General features: G+C 37.6%; 1 protein-coding gene across 1 annotated transcript; it reads right to left on the minus strand.

The window, feature by feature from the left end:
* Positions 1-761: 761 nt before the first annotated feature.
* ppm1la (protein phosphatase, Mg2+/Mn2+ dependent, 1La) lies at positions 762-10972 on the minus strand. Its single transcript, XM_056263737.1, has 4 exons — positions 9978-10972; positions 2827-3001; positions 2591-2752; positions 762-1239 (listed from the first exon to the last, which is right to left on the minus strand). Exons 1-4 carry the CDS (start codon positions 10374-10376, stop codon positions 890-892), a joined length of 1086 nt encoding a protein of 361 aa, XP_056119712.1. The 5' UTR covers positions 10377-10972; the 3' UTR covers positions 762-889.
* Between the last annotated feature and the right edge of the window lie 3850 nt (positions 10973-14822).

Here is a 14822-nt window from a genome sequence, read left to right on the forward strand (position 1 = left end):
TCAATATCAGAGAGAACAAAAACAAGCAGTATGAGCTTTGACTTGTTAGGTTTATTTATCGCTTTAATCTCCCACATACATTTCACACAGTGCAAGAAATTCAACGTTTGTGTAGATCAGGGCTGGTGCCAATCCCAGTAAACTAGGAGGAAACTTGGAGGACTGTACGCCAGAATTAATTCAACAGTCTTCACAAATAAATCACATAACACACTGTCTTCAATCCGGCCACATTTGTATTCACATAACCATTAAAACAGTGACTTAAAAGAGCAGGAATGACTGGAAAACTCTTCCTTCTCACAATAATGATTGGGACACAGACCAATTATGAAGTTTAATCAAAGATTAACATTCTTAATCTAACACAAACTTATACCACCCTCATTTAAACTAACCGATGAGCAGCACCAGTGTAAATCGGCATAAATGCCCTGTACTCATATGAATGGATCATGCACATCCAAATTCAAGAGCTGGATACATTTATCAGCTCTTTAATTCACAAAAACAAGGGGGAAAAAAACAACAAACAAGAGCAAAAATATAAAGCTCTGATCTGTTCTTCTGAACAAAATACTACGAGTGCATTTTCAAGGCAATAGACGTCCTTCTGCCATTTATGCCAATTGCTGTTTCACAAATAATATTGCTCTATATAAGGAAGGCCAGGATACGTCATCTTTACAGTGTCAAATAAATGTTTAAAGTGTCCATTTGGCACACACACAAAAAGAAAAAAAGAAAACTGGGAATGCATGTGTTTGCACATGCTTATGTGTGCCAGTTTATTGTAATTGTGAGAAAAAAGGTTTGTCTCTTACATTACACCATCTAGCGATATGCAATAATGGATAGACAATCAAGGCTGTTTATTGGTGGAGTAAAACTACTCTCCAGTTTTTGTCCCAGAGCTGCTCTTGAACTTCACCACCATGACGGTGATGTTGTCGGGGCAGCCGCGGTAGAACGACTGCAGGACGATGCTCTTGGCGCCGAAGTGCGGCTCGTCCAAGCGTTCCCGCACGAAGCGCACGGCCTCCTCGTTGCTGAACGCGTCCCACAGGCCGTCCGAGGCGAGGATCATGAACTCCGGCTGGAGCTTGTCCAGGTCAAAGGTCAAGATATCTGGGTCTGGGATGACCACATTCAAGTTCTTCAGAGGGTAGTCACCCAGCGAGCGCGACATGGCCAGGATGCCTTGCACACGCCAAGAACCGTTGAAACTGATGAAGCCACCTGATGGATGAGGTCACAGACACGTGTTATATTCACACCGTGAAGTCATCGGGAACTGCCAGAAAGGCAGTGCAAACTCATCAAAAATGGTCATAGTCTTAACAGCAGACCTGATGACTGTATTAAACTGAAAAGTAGAATTATGTCTGTTAACTAACCAATTTAATTCAAATTAAACTGTCATGTTAAAATACACAAAAGACTCCTGTATTGTGACTTTCCCCATTTAAACTTTCGTAAATATGCAATTTAAAAAAAAAAGTAAATGATCGAGCTTATTAAATATGCACACATTTGCATATTAAAACAATAATGTGATTGTGTAAAATACAGAAAATGTCACAACTGCTATTATAATATGCAGGGGTCAAACTCATCAGAAAAAGGTGACAGACACAAACGCCATAGCGGGCTCTAGGGCAGCTATTATGATTATTATAAAAATAACACTTTTATTTGATTAAATTACAAAAATTAAACAAGCCCATAAAGAAAAATATTACTATAGTAATAATACTATTGGTGTGTCCTTAATAATTATGTTGTTTTTTTAAATCGAAAGGTTATTTAAAAAATATATATATTGTTGTTTTAACAAACAAAGAAGTTATCATTATTAATAATAATAATAATATTTTTTTTTACAGGGATTTTAAATCAGAAGGTTATTGAAAAGATAAATGTTGTTTTAAGAAAGAAAAAAAGTTATCATCATTATTAATAATAAATTAATTTAAAAATAAATATTGCTGTTTTAACGTAAGTTCTGATTATGATAATAATACATTATCTTATTTTACAGGTGTTATAAATCAAAATGTTATTAAAAAATAAGAACTTGTTTTAACAAACAAAAAAGTTATTACTATTATTATCATCATCATCATCTTCAATAATAATACGTATGCAAATAAAAAAAGCCTTTAAGATGCAATGGCCCATAAAATGTCAACTGTCAAATCAAATTACCAACCACTGCCAATCAATGTGTATATTTATTTGTGTATTGTGTAAATGTGTATTGAATTTATTTTGTTGTTCTAACAAAGAAATAAAACATGTTCAAAAACCCCTCTAAAAAAATGATTAGCTTTATCATTTAAGAAGTAATTTTCTAAAAATAGAGATCTCTAGGGGATCTACTATATGATCTCTTTTAAGAAAATGTCCTTTGAAAAATGATCATGATCATTGATAAGACAAAAACCAAAGTGAAAAAGGTCATACATTTGTAAAAATGTCAAAAAGTGTTGTTATTTTTTTTAAAGACGTTTTTGGTAGCTGAATCATTTTTGTTTGTTTGTTGCAAAAGTCAAAACCAGCTCTTCTGCCTTGCAGTGGGCAAACTCACCGGCTCTCTTGATCCTCTTGCGCTCCTTCAGCTGGTAAGGCTTGTGATCATGTGACAAGGCCACAGCGTTGCCGTCCTTGTCGCAGAGAACGCCGCGCGAGTCTCCAACATTTGCCACAGTCAGTTCACGGTCTGACAACAAGGCCACCAAACATGTTGTGCCTGAAAACAGAGGGGAGGAATTGAGAGTGGTTTACTGTTTCCAGAGAACAGACCCCCCTGAAACACACGCTCACCTGCTTCATCATGAGAGGCAGAGAACTTTTCCACCATGTCCCGGTCCACAGCCAGAATGCGCTGCTCTAGGATGGAGGGATGGGAGAGAGAGCTGTCTTTCTTTTCCCGCTCGTAGGCCTGCAGCTGCTGTTTCAGAGTCTCGGGCAGGTGGGCCTTCACATAATCAGCAGCCGCCTGAGAGACGGACCAGAGGAAGACATGCAGATGAGCTTCTGATCAACAAGAATCTCACTTAAAGTGTCCAGGTCACACTTCACCCGGCCCCAAAGCAAAAGATATTATATTTATTAAAGACCATTAAGATTTTTTGTGACATTATTTTCATGACAATTTAGCACCTATTTCCACTATATTATAAGTCTCTATAATTCTGGTCAATATACTGAGATCAGGCTTATTTAGTGGCATTACTCATTGATTCCGGAAACTTCATCCATTTACTGAACTGGTTTCTTTTAAATTGTCTTTTGAACAGTGGATTCTGTTAAATATAATTTATAATTCAACTGAAAATTCAATTTTTGAAATGTCCATTCTTCATTGTGATTCTCATTATATTCTCAATGATGAATTACTGCAAAATTATGATTTTTATATTTAAATCAGCATAAATGAAAAGGCAGTAAAACAAACACCACACACATTAAATAATATATACTTTCTCATTACAGTTTAATATTAAATAATAGGATTATTTAAATTAAATGATTTTTGCATAATGGAAATGAGATTTAGAGACAGACAGACAGATAGATAGATGGATGGATATACAAATAGACATACAGACGAGATAGATAGAAAGACAGACAGAGACAGAAGGACGGACAGACAGATAGACAGACAGACAGACATACAGATGAGATGGATAGATAGAAAGACAGACAGAGATAGATAGATATATAGACAGATAGAAACAGAAAGATGGACAGACAGACTAGATAGATAGATAGACAGATAGATAGAAAAACAGACAGAGATAGATAGATAGAAAGTAGACAGAGACAGACAGATGGACAGACAGATGACAGATAGATAGACAAACAGACAGATGACAGAGACAGATAGAGATAGACAGACAGACGGACAGATGACAGACAGATAGATAGAGATAGACAGACAGACAGATAGATGACAGACAGATAGATAAACAGACAGATTACAGATAGACAGATAGATAAACAGACAGATTACAGATAGACAGATAGAATGACAAACAGACAGATGACAGAGACATATAGATATAGATAGACAGACAGACAGATAGATATAGATAGACAGACAGACAGATAGATAGGCAAACAGACAGATGACAGAGAGACAGATAGATAGATAGACAGACAAAGAAACAGATAGAGATATAGACAGACAGATAAATAGAGATTGATAGACTGACAGACAGATATAGACAGATGACAGACAAACATACAGATGAGATAGATAGATAGATAGAAAGACAGACAGACAGATAGACAGACTAGATAGACAGATAGATAGAAAAACAGACAGAGATAGATAGATAGACAGATATAGATAGATAGATAGAAAGTAGACAGAGACAGACAGATAGACAAACAGACAGATGACAGAGAGACAGATAGAGATAGACAGACAGACGGACAGATGACAGACAGACAGATAGAGATAGACAGACAGACGGATAGATAGATAGATAGATAAAGATAGATAAACAGACAGATGACAGAGAGACAGATAGATAGACAGACGAAGAAACAGATAGAGATATAGACAGACAGACAGATAGAGATAGATAGACAAACAGACAGATGACAGAGAGACAGATAGAGATATAGATGGACAGACAGACAGACAGATAGAGATAGATAGACAGACAAATAGAGATTGATAGACTGACAGACATACAGATATAGACAGATGACAGACAGACAGGTAGAGATAGATAGACAAACAGACAGATGACAGAGACAGATATAGATAGACAGACAGACAGATGACAGACAGACAGGTAGACATGAGGGTGAGTAAATGATGACAGAACATTCTCTTTTTTTGGGGTGAACTATCGCTTTAAAAGAGGCCTAAGAGCTCTTGCCAGATGGAGTTTGCAGCAGAATACAGATGGAGGACAGAGTCTCAAGAGAGCGAGTGCCCTTTCCAAATACTGCCAGATCACCAAAACATAGAGTCAAGAGCATTATCCCATCGCCTAACTCCGCTGTCTCTCGTGCCCCCATCATCAGTCAGGATGGTTTGGATTCCTCTCAGCAACTCACACTACAGCCTTGTGCATCTTCAACTGTGAGCCTTCGCCAGTGACTCAGCAATGCCACGCTATAAATACAGTGATGAAACCAGAGAAGCAAACATAATACCTGTCTGCCAAGAGCACGCTGCAGTCACTTTCCAAAGACACTTCCCGGCCAACACGGAGCTGCTGCTTTTCAGAGGAGACACGGCAGAGCCTCCTCATGAAGCCTATGCATTATTTACACAGAAGCAGTGCTCATGCAGAACACTCACAGCATAAGCACATACAGCTCAGGTGCACATAGCGGGGATTTTAAACCCGTAAATAGCACAGAGTTGCTATGAAGAGAGGAGCCTCTCGGATCAGAGATTGCGGCCTTGCTGAATTCTGCTCCTAAATGGTCCAGATTTTAGGTATATAATCTCATACGGTAATAATCAAAATGTTTGCCCAAATGACTTTAGCATAGTTAGACTTCCATCTGAAAAGGGCAAAGTAGTCAATCTACAGTAGCCAATAACAATTATGTTCATCGGTATATAGCACAATTTGCAGGGTGTCACAGTCTGAATTGTTGAAAGTATGTTCATCATTGTGTCTCAGGAACAAAGACAGTGGGGCGGGGGTGACCCGCAGTGACCCGCTCAAGACCCTCCCACCGCAAACACACTCCAGTCAAGCAGCCATTTTACTTCATTCACACACCAACACAATGAGTGCTCTATTACTGGTGTTACGCACCTGTGTTTGGAAGATTGGACGTGTTTAACTCAAACATAGCAGTGCATGTCAATCTCATGAAACATCGAAAGTTTAAAGAAAGCAAGTCTATTTTTAGGACCATCAAGATTTTTTTATTTTTATTTATAGACTATTAAGCTTATTTATCACCCAAATTCTGACTATGAAAGGTAATTGCGACTTTATACCTCGAGTTTATCACACGATTCTGAGACAAAAAGTCAGAATTACCTTTTTTATGTTTTATTCTGTGGCGGTCGGAAACAAGCTTCCATAGCAATCCTACACAAATATAGTTTTCAAATAAATGGTAAATTACTACAAGTATTCATCTAAAAAACAAGTATTTATTTTAAGCCAAGTCACATTTATTTATATAGCGCTTTTTACAATACAGATTGTTTCAAAGCAGCTTTACAGAGATGACAGGAAAATAATGCAAAAAAGTGTGTTTCCAGAAGAAAATAGCATGTTTACCTATAGGATGTTTCATTTTTGTTGTAAAAAAGTTATTAATTTAGTTCATTTATTTATATAGTCGCTCTGGAGTAAACCGTGATGTCATCGTCCAGCTCAGTACAGTTCTAGTAGTGTCAATGCAGGCAGATCAATATTATTGTTGAATATTAAATTAAATGTAGCAATCATATTTCACAATATTACTGTTTTTACTGTATTTTTCCATCAAATAAATGCAGCATTGTTGAGCACAAGAGACTTCTTTCAAAAACATTACATAAATCTTTTGAATGATGCTGCCTTACATTTTTAGGTACAATCAACTCGGATGTGTAAGTTATTTCATCTTATATCTTATATTATCTTATATAAAAATCTTATATAACTTATCAAAATAAGTTGAACAATTTTCAACCTTTTTTATGAGTTAAAGCAATGTAAAAACATATGTTGTCATAACTTATTGATCATAATTTTTTGAGAGTAAAATAACTCACACGATTTCCATTGCTAATTAAAAGCTCAATTTACCTAGCCTGGTTAAAACCAGACCATTCTCAGTTGTAACTGAGTTATGGTCTGGCAAAGCGTCATAGACAAATCATTTCCAGAGGGGCGTCACCAACGGACGTCACGGATAGACCTAAAACCAATCAGAGCGATGAAGGAGAAGACGGATGCAGAGCGTTTTTAACCTTTGCTCTGTTTTTAACAAAAAGGAAATGTTCAAATCGCTTAAAACAGACGCGATAGCTGATTCGACCGAGTGATGTTCGACGGCGGCATCCATCTTTGTAATGTAGGCTACAAAATCTGCTTCAAAATCCCAGCGCTGTCGTCATCGTGTAAAACCCGCCCCAACGTTTCTGATTGGTGCCGCGATTTCGCCGGATTGGAAATGAGCTTTGCCAGACTAACTTTCAGAGCAAATCTAAATTTGCCGGAAGTTGTCTGGGTTTTCCAAGGCTACAATTTCCCAGGCCTAATTCAAGATTCTAATGAGGAGAAAACCAGAGCACCGGGGAATAAAGGACGAGCACGTGACAGAAGAGTAAGGGAAGCGTTGATTAGGCCGACTGTGCTAGTCATGTTAGCGAGAGCCCTCATCATTAGCAGTCACCACAGGGCAAAATCATGTAACAAGACTCTATTTAACGGGGTATTTTTAACAGGCCCCCTGGATCAAATATTTCCAGACCTAGATTTGACTTCTGATATTTTAAATCACGACTTATTTTTGCATAGGCTATAAATTGAGATTACACATGCAAATTCTATCCACAGTATGACGGATGTGTATCGATCAGTCGGCTGTTGTTCAAGAAGCCAATCACAGCTGCAATAAATAACAATAAAAAAAAAAAGATAATTGCTGATTGGAAGCAGCTTAAAAAGTCAATCCAAAAAATCGGCTCAGACTTTTGACTGGGTGGGGTGTTCGTACTTTTGTTTGGGTATCAGATTTATGCACTGAACATTGTGGGAGGCTGGAAAAGACTCCCTCTATAATTTCAGGACAAATAAATGTATAATTAAACCTAAAAGTGTTGCTATTCTGCTCTGGTGCTGTTGCGAAGAAAAAAAGTGCATTCATTTGATCAAAAGTACAGTAAAAACAGCAAAATTGTGAAATATGATTACAATTTGGAATAACTTTGAAATGTGTTCAAATGTAATTTATTCCTGTGATGCAAAGCTGAATGTTCAGCATCATTACTCCAGTCTTCAGTGTCACATGATCCTTCAGAAATCAATCTAATATGATGATTTATTTATTATTATCAATGTTGTGCTGCATAATATACTCTTATCTATCCTCTAAAATACTTTTTTACAGCTTTTTCTGTAACAATGTAAAAGTATTTATTGGCATAATAATGAATGTATCCCTGCTGAACAAAATTAACTAAAATGAACAATTATTTACAATTACATTTTAAATTTATAATTAATTTCTTAAAAACAAATCATACTGACCCCAAATGTTTGAACGGTCCACACACACACACACACACACAGGCCATATAGCCTATATATTTCTTCTTTACAACATACAGAATCCTAATCTGGTCAGCTCTTCTGAATCCATCTCATCCCTCTTTTCCTATTAAAGTCTACAGTGTTTGAAGCCCTGAAGTTCACTAGTAATACAATCCAGCATTCTTCTTTCCAACGAGTGGATGTGCAAGTTACCCAACATTAAGAGTTTAGTTCAGGTAATAATCATCATGGGCTTTCACAACCAAAAAACGAGCCAGTATCAACATACAGATAAGACTCATAATGTCAGGACGTTTGAGTCAGCAAATATTATTGAGAGGAGATAGTGTAGATTAGAAGGCCTTTTACAGGGGCCGAAGAGCAAGAGGTTGGCACATTTTAATCTGCCTGGATTGCAGGGAGGCCTCTGGTCATTTAAACAAATACCACTATAAATAGATTTGAATAATTTTAGGCATTCCATATATGATCGTGGGAGCCAGAAACAGCAGACTTGAAAGCTGAGGAAAATGGTGGATCGGTAAAATTCAAATGAGTTTTCTGAGCTGTTTTAATAGGTTTCCACATGCATCCTCTTGTGAGCTGTTAATTTCATTACTCAAAAGCATCTCCGAAGGCATTCAAGCTTTAGGCCAACCAGCGTTCATCTGTTTTACCAAACAATGAAAAAGATTAAATGAACATCTGTCTGAGCTCCATATGGGCTGGGGAATGGGTTGGGGAGACTGAATGCCTCAGACAAGTATCATGGGAATCTCAATTGGCAGCATTAGGAGTATATAACCATTATAAAGGCAGTTTGTTTTCTAATTTTTAACACACCAAAAAAGATTGTGGGTTAACCGTTTATTATTTGGAAGCAATACTGAAACATAAGTATTTTGAGGGGGGTGTAAATTGTGGTCAACAAAAAGTATATTTTTAATGGCTGATACATGATATTAAGGGAGCACCAAAAAACAACAACAACAACAACAGAAAAGTAAACAGAAAACGTGCAATGCCTACACAGTAGGCCTAAATGTTGGTCAGATTTAAGTCAGAACGACAACTTGTGTTAATTAGCCCATTGGTTTGATAATATAGTGTATAAACTCTTGAAAAAAGTCAGCCTTAAAGGGACAGTTCACCCATTATTTACTCATGTTGTTCCAAATCTGTTCAACCTTCTTTCGTCCATCTACCACAAAAGACAATTCACTAATTGTATGGAGTAAAATTACACCAGAAGTAAAACAAAAGGATATACAGGCATGGACGTGTGAAATTACTCCTTTAAGCATATTCACTCTCTTATTCGGCTACTACTTCGGCACCTGTTCAAAGTGATTTTTGTGATAAGTCTCTGGTAATTTATGAACTTTTTTGATTTGTTGACATTTGGGAAATCAAGTCCCCATTCGCTTTCAGTAGTATATGAAAGAGAGTCCATGATTTGCTTCGTATTTTCCCTTTTATGTTCTACAGATGTGAGTCAGTAATTAATACGGGTTTGGAACAACACGAGGGCGAGTAAACACATCTTGCATGAACTATTCCGTTGAAGGTCGTCCCAAATAACACAGAACGTGTTTGGTTATTTTGGGAACCAATTCCTAACGTTACTCGAACATTCTTTTTATGCTTAACATTTCAACAATGGTAACGTATCGTCCTGGGAACCGCGGACATTTCGTATGTAAATCTTTTACGACGACTCTCCTCAGCATCCACACTTCTTACCTCCCCGCCGTGTCCGTCAAAAATGGCAAAGATTGAAGGGTGGCTCCTGTTGACCAGGTCGGTGAGGACCTCGAAGCGGTCCTCCATGTGGTCTCTTCGGCCCTGTATCGAGTACACCGCGACATTGTTGTTCTTGAACTCCCATGTCTTGGAGAACTCCGCGTCCAGCACATCCAGACCACCGAGCCTGTCGTTCATCATCATCTCCGCCACTTTCCCCTTCACCATCTTCACGGCATCCCGGCTAGACTTAACGATGGTTTTCACCTCGTCCGTGTGGAAGAAGTAACTCCAAAGGGCCAAGCTTATACACAACAGAAACAAGGTCTCTGGCCTGAGCAAGAAATAACGCATGATGCGACCCAAAAGAGACAAAAGCGTCATTGTGTCTCCTATCATCACACGCTCAAGACTGCACACGGGGACTGAAGTATGGGCTTCAAATTACTTCATTTGACCGATATTAAAGGCCATCTGCAGCCCGACGTGTGATATCCCACCTGAAAGCCCGAACACAGCGACGCAAACGCCTAAATGTCCGGCGGTTATATTATAATGTGCCGATGGAGAGAGATCCCGGTGCTTTCAGTTGCAGTATGGTTTTGCTCTGCCCTACCGACGGGCTGCATATAACCGCACAGATCCCATTACCCCCAACGACAGCGAATCCTTTCCCTCCCATAAAGCCATCCGTGCCGCTAGCTAGCGTCTTCAACGAGTCTCCGCTCCAAACGGACGGTTATTTACCCGTTCGCGTGCGTCACCGACAGTTTCAAAGCACGCTATATATCGCTAGTTCGTCACTTGCACATGTCATGCTGCTGTTCTGACTTCCTCCGCGCGCTGCGTGACCGACCGACTGCAGCACCGGGAAAAAGACACAAACGCTAAAGAAATTACATCATATCTGTCCGTTAGCTTGAGAAGCCTACGTCAGACTACATTTCAACAAACTGTTTTTTTTTTTTGTATTACCGATGCCGCAACGTGACGTACCAATTGATGACTAAAATGTCGTGACGTCATACGTAGGCTAGCTGTGCTCAGGAGAAAAAACAGGGCCACTCAGAGGAGACTGAAGGACCCTGGAGTATTGTTATATTGTTATGGTATGACAATGAGGACAATTGGTGTTACTGTTCTATCAAGCATTAAAAAAACAACAACCAAAAAAACAGGGCCAGGCTGTTGACACTGGCTGCAGAATTGAGGTTTTGTTTTGTACTTTGTTGTAGCCTATCCATTGTTTTTAGGGGGTAAATTTCATAAGCATAATTGTTTTTTTTTTTAGAACTTTTAGTAGATTTTTTGTTGGGTTTGTACAACAAATTAGAGAAGAATGGTTTAGGCCTAATATTTTTTCATCTAGATGTTGTTTTTTTGTAATTAGGCTATTGCATTAATTTATTTTTGTTACACGCCTGAACTGTAAGCCCCGTTTTAGAATATTTAATATGGTTACCCATTGTTTGGTGTATTTATTGTTCTTTGCAAAAATAGGATATACAAAAATATGGTGAAATGTCAACTTTATCCCAATCGAATAAAACCAAAACCAAGGCAAATGAAAATGCTAAAAGGTTTTGGAAGAAATAGTTAAACTACTAATATATACACTTATTATATACATTATACATTATTATACACTTAAAAGTAGTCAAACTATTTTTTTCGTAAAATTTTGCAGTAATTTGCCACACTGTAAGAGAATTTAAAATTAACTAAGCATAAAGCATTTTTGCCTTTATTAAGCATAAAGGCAAAAAAAACCCTTCTGTATCATTTTTCTATTTCTTAATCCTCTAAATTATCAAAACTTTACCTGTTGTACACAATCTCTTATTATAAGATCTCCATATATAATTTAAATGTATAAAATGATACAACACTCTCTTGAGGAACATTTATATACATCTTTCAATCATCATTGTATTGCATTATATGGTTTGTTATTTTAGATTTTTTTTTACATTACAAGCTATCAGAATTTCATACTTTTTGACCATTTAAATAACAACACAAGCACCAAATTGCATATTTTTATCCTCAGTTTGGGCCATCAAATTTATGTTTTTTTTTTTCACCATCTATTCTCCAATATCACTATATTGTCCAAATAGCCTTATGTATCAAATATCATACAATACATAAAACATACAGCCCTATGCAAACTTTTTTTTAAATATTCTCATTATATATCTTATATTTCGCCTTCAGGTTCAATAAAATGTTTTTCTGACTATTATTTTGTATGCAAAACTGGTGACCAATTATGTCCTAAATACACTTTTCCCATATGTTAATCAAGAGGGAGTGAAAAAATAAGATAATGAATGTCCATGTTACTGTACATGTCAGCCACCAATTTAGAACTGCTATGCGTTTTACACATTTGTCGATGAAAGATTGTAGTAAACCTGTAAACCAGACAGTTGACAGCACCCATTTACTTCCATATTTTTTTTCCTACTATGAAAGTCAATGGGTGCCATCAACTGTTTAATTACCAAAATTCTTCAAAATATCTTCTTTTGTGTTCAACAGAAGTAATAAACTCTTACAAGTTTGAAACAACATGAGGGTGAGTAAATGATGACAGAATTTTCCTTTTTGAAGGAACTATCCCTTTAACTCTTTGAAACCAGTTATTTTACATCATGCCCTGACATGAAGTTGCATGGCTTGTCCAGTGAAGGATCCATTTAGGGATGCAGCAAGTAAACATATATATAAATTGATGCAAAACTGTGATTCAGAAAAGTGCTTAGCATACTGTTGACCTTCTAGAGGCTGAATAATGGCTTATTGATTTCATTTTCATCATAGAAGTCCACTGGGATTTATTTTGTGGTGCACTACTAGTACTGGAAGCTTAGTGAGGCAGATCTTTGGTTTGACTAATGGTTTCCATTTTGCCTACCTGGTCATTTAGCACAGGGCATTTGAGCCTCTTGAAGCTAATGCATATGGCGTCTGTAACGGCAACGAGAGGGTGTGTATCTCAGGCTCAAGTAACAACCCACTGCATCCCCCCTCGTTCTCCCAAAAGGTGCCCTTGTGTACACAGAAACAGTGTTAGACCAGTCTACTGTAAGTGGAGAGGCTAATGCCTGCTAAAACAGTGCTGTTTGCTAAGGAAAGCATCACTAGCTACTATTGTTTTTAATAAACCTGTATAGTATTCGATTTCAGTGCATACACTTTTAAAAACAAAGGTTCTTTATTGGCATCTGTGCTTCCATGAAGGACCTTTAACATCCATGGAAAATTTCCATTGTGTAAAAAGTTTATTTAGATTATAAAAATATTCAAAGAATTTTTTTTTTTTTAACGGTTCACTGAATGGTTCTTTGGGGAACCCAAAATGGTTGTTGTGTCACTGCTGAGAACCTGTTATGCCCTTTTACAAAGTCTTGATTTTGTTTTTGGGGTCTACTGGAATAGGGTTTAATGCTTGAATGTTCAAAAAACATTATTTTTCACATATTTGACATTGTTGCAGCACCTCTCTTCCCAGTCTGTCAGTAACACTCGTTTAGTTCCTGTCTCTATGAATCCCCTCCTTCTGAAAAGCACAATGCGCTCTGATTGGTCGGCTGGATCAGTGTGTTGTGATTGGTCAATCGCTTTGAGCGTGTTTCAGAAATGTCACGCCCCTATAACCAAATTTGATTATGGGTGGAACTAAAACAGTTTGGTGAACTGCGAATTCGCATCACGTGAAGATGTGTGTTGTGTGTCCAGTAGAAGATCGACACGTCACGTCTTGCGTGACCTCTTGGCTGAATTGAATTAATGCGTATTTTTGCAGTAAAGTCGAGTAGATTGTATATATTTACATTTTGAATGTATTACTATTTGTTTTATGTTGAATTCATGTTTATAAAAAAGACGCAAAGTGTGACGTCACATCACAACCATTACAGTATCCGTATGTAAACCTCACTCTCCTGATCTCAAGAGGCGCGCTAGGACTGATGCTGGACGCCCGCCTCCCACGCCAGAGACCAAGGTTTGAATCCCGCTTGGGTCGAGTAGAACTGGTTACACGTAGAAATATTGTGTGTTCAAAGTCTTGTGTGACCGCGGGTATAGGCAGGAATAATGTAAATGAGGATCCATGTTCGTTCCTGGAAGAAAACTCAAGACTACAATGGAGGAGTTTCAGGGAGTTCAGAAACAGTGCGCACTGATACAGAGAATAACTCCCTTTGGAGTCAAAATATTTTAAAAATCTAGTGTAAAACAGTTGAAAAACTTTTATACTAGTTTTAACAAAAATGTTATGTAATTTCTAAAAATGTAATGTAAAAATAATATATTATTTCTTACATCTTAAATACATGCGAGTCACATCATAATCATTTTCAAAACATTTTAAGATAACACCCTTGCTTTGTGGCAGCAAGTTTCTTCCTAAAAGTTTCGATAACGTGTATTGTCGAAGTTTGATTATACCCAGATGACACACCTTGGTCATGAACACAGTCACGCTTTAATCACACTCTGCTGATCTGACAAACACTGGAGGTGTAATTGAAAAGTTTTCTCCTCGAATGATGTCATTGCACTTGGGAGACATCATATCGCATGGAGAGGTACGAGATGAACATCTTAACTCTGGGGTTACTCTGGTCAGTAACCCCCTGAGATATAAAAGTCACTAGTGCTGGATTTCTTGAAGGAGGGCCACAGAATGACTGCCATGACTTTGTTTCATGGGCCAACGTCTCATTTGCTTTGATTATTTAGCTTCCCTTTGAGCTTCGGCCAAATGGACCAGTTACACAGAATTCAGGCCACATTTCAGTAGAAGGCAGTTTTGACCCGGGGTTTCTTCGTTCA

Source organism: Rhinichthys klamathensis, unplaced genomic scaffold (genome assembly GCF_029890125.1).
Source record: "Rhinichthys klamathensis goyatoka isolate OS25496 unplaced genomic scaffold, OSU_Roscu_1.1 h1tg000011l_1, whole genome shotgun sequence".
Lineage (NCBI taxonomy): Eukaryota > Metazoa > Chordata > Actinopteri > Cypriniformes > Leuciscidae > Rhinichthys > Rhinichthys klamathensis.

Excerpts from the sequence above, each read along its gene's own strand:
- ppm1la (XM_056263737.1), bottom strand. The coding sequence starts at position 10,376 with ATGATAGGAGACACAATGACGCTTTTGTCTCTTTTGGGTCGCATCATG. Across the intron at positions 3,002-9,977 it reads TTGACGGACACGGCGGGGAG|GCGGCTGCTGATTATGTGAA; the intron begins GTAAGAAGTGTG and ends TCCGTCTCTCAG. Across the intron at positions 2,753-2,826 it reads TGCCTCTCATGATGAAGCAG|GCACAACATGTTTGGTGGCC; the intron begins GTGAGCGTGTGT and ends CTCTGTTTTCAG.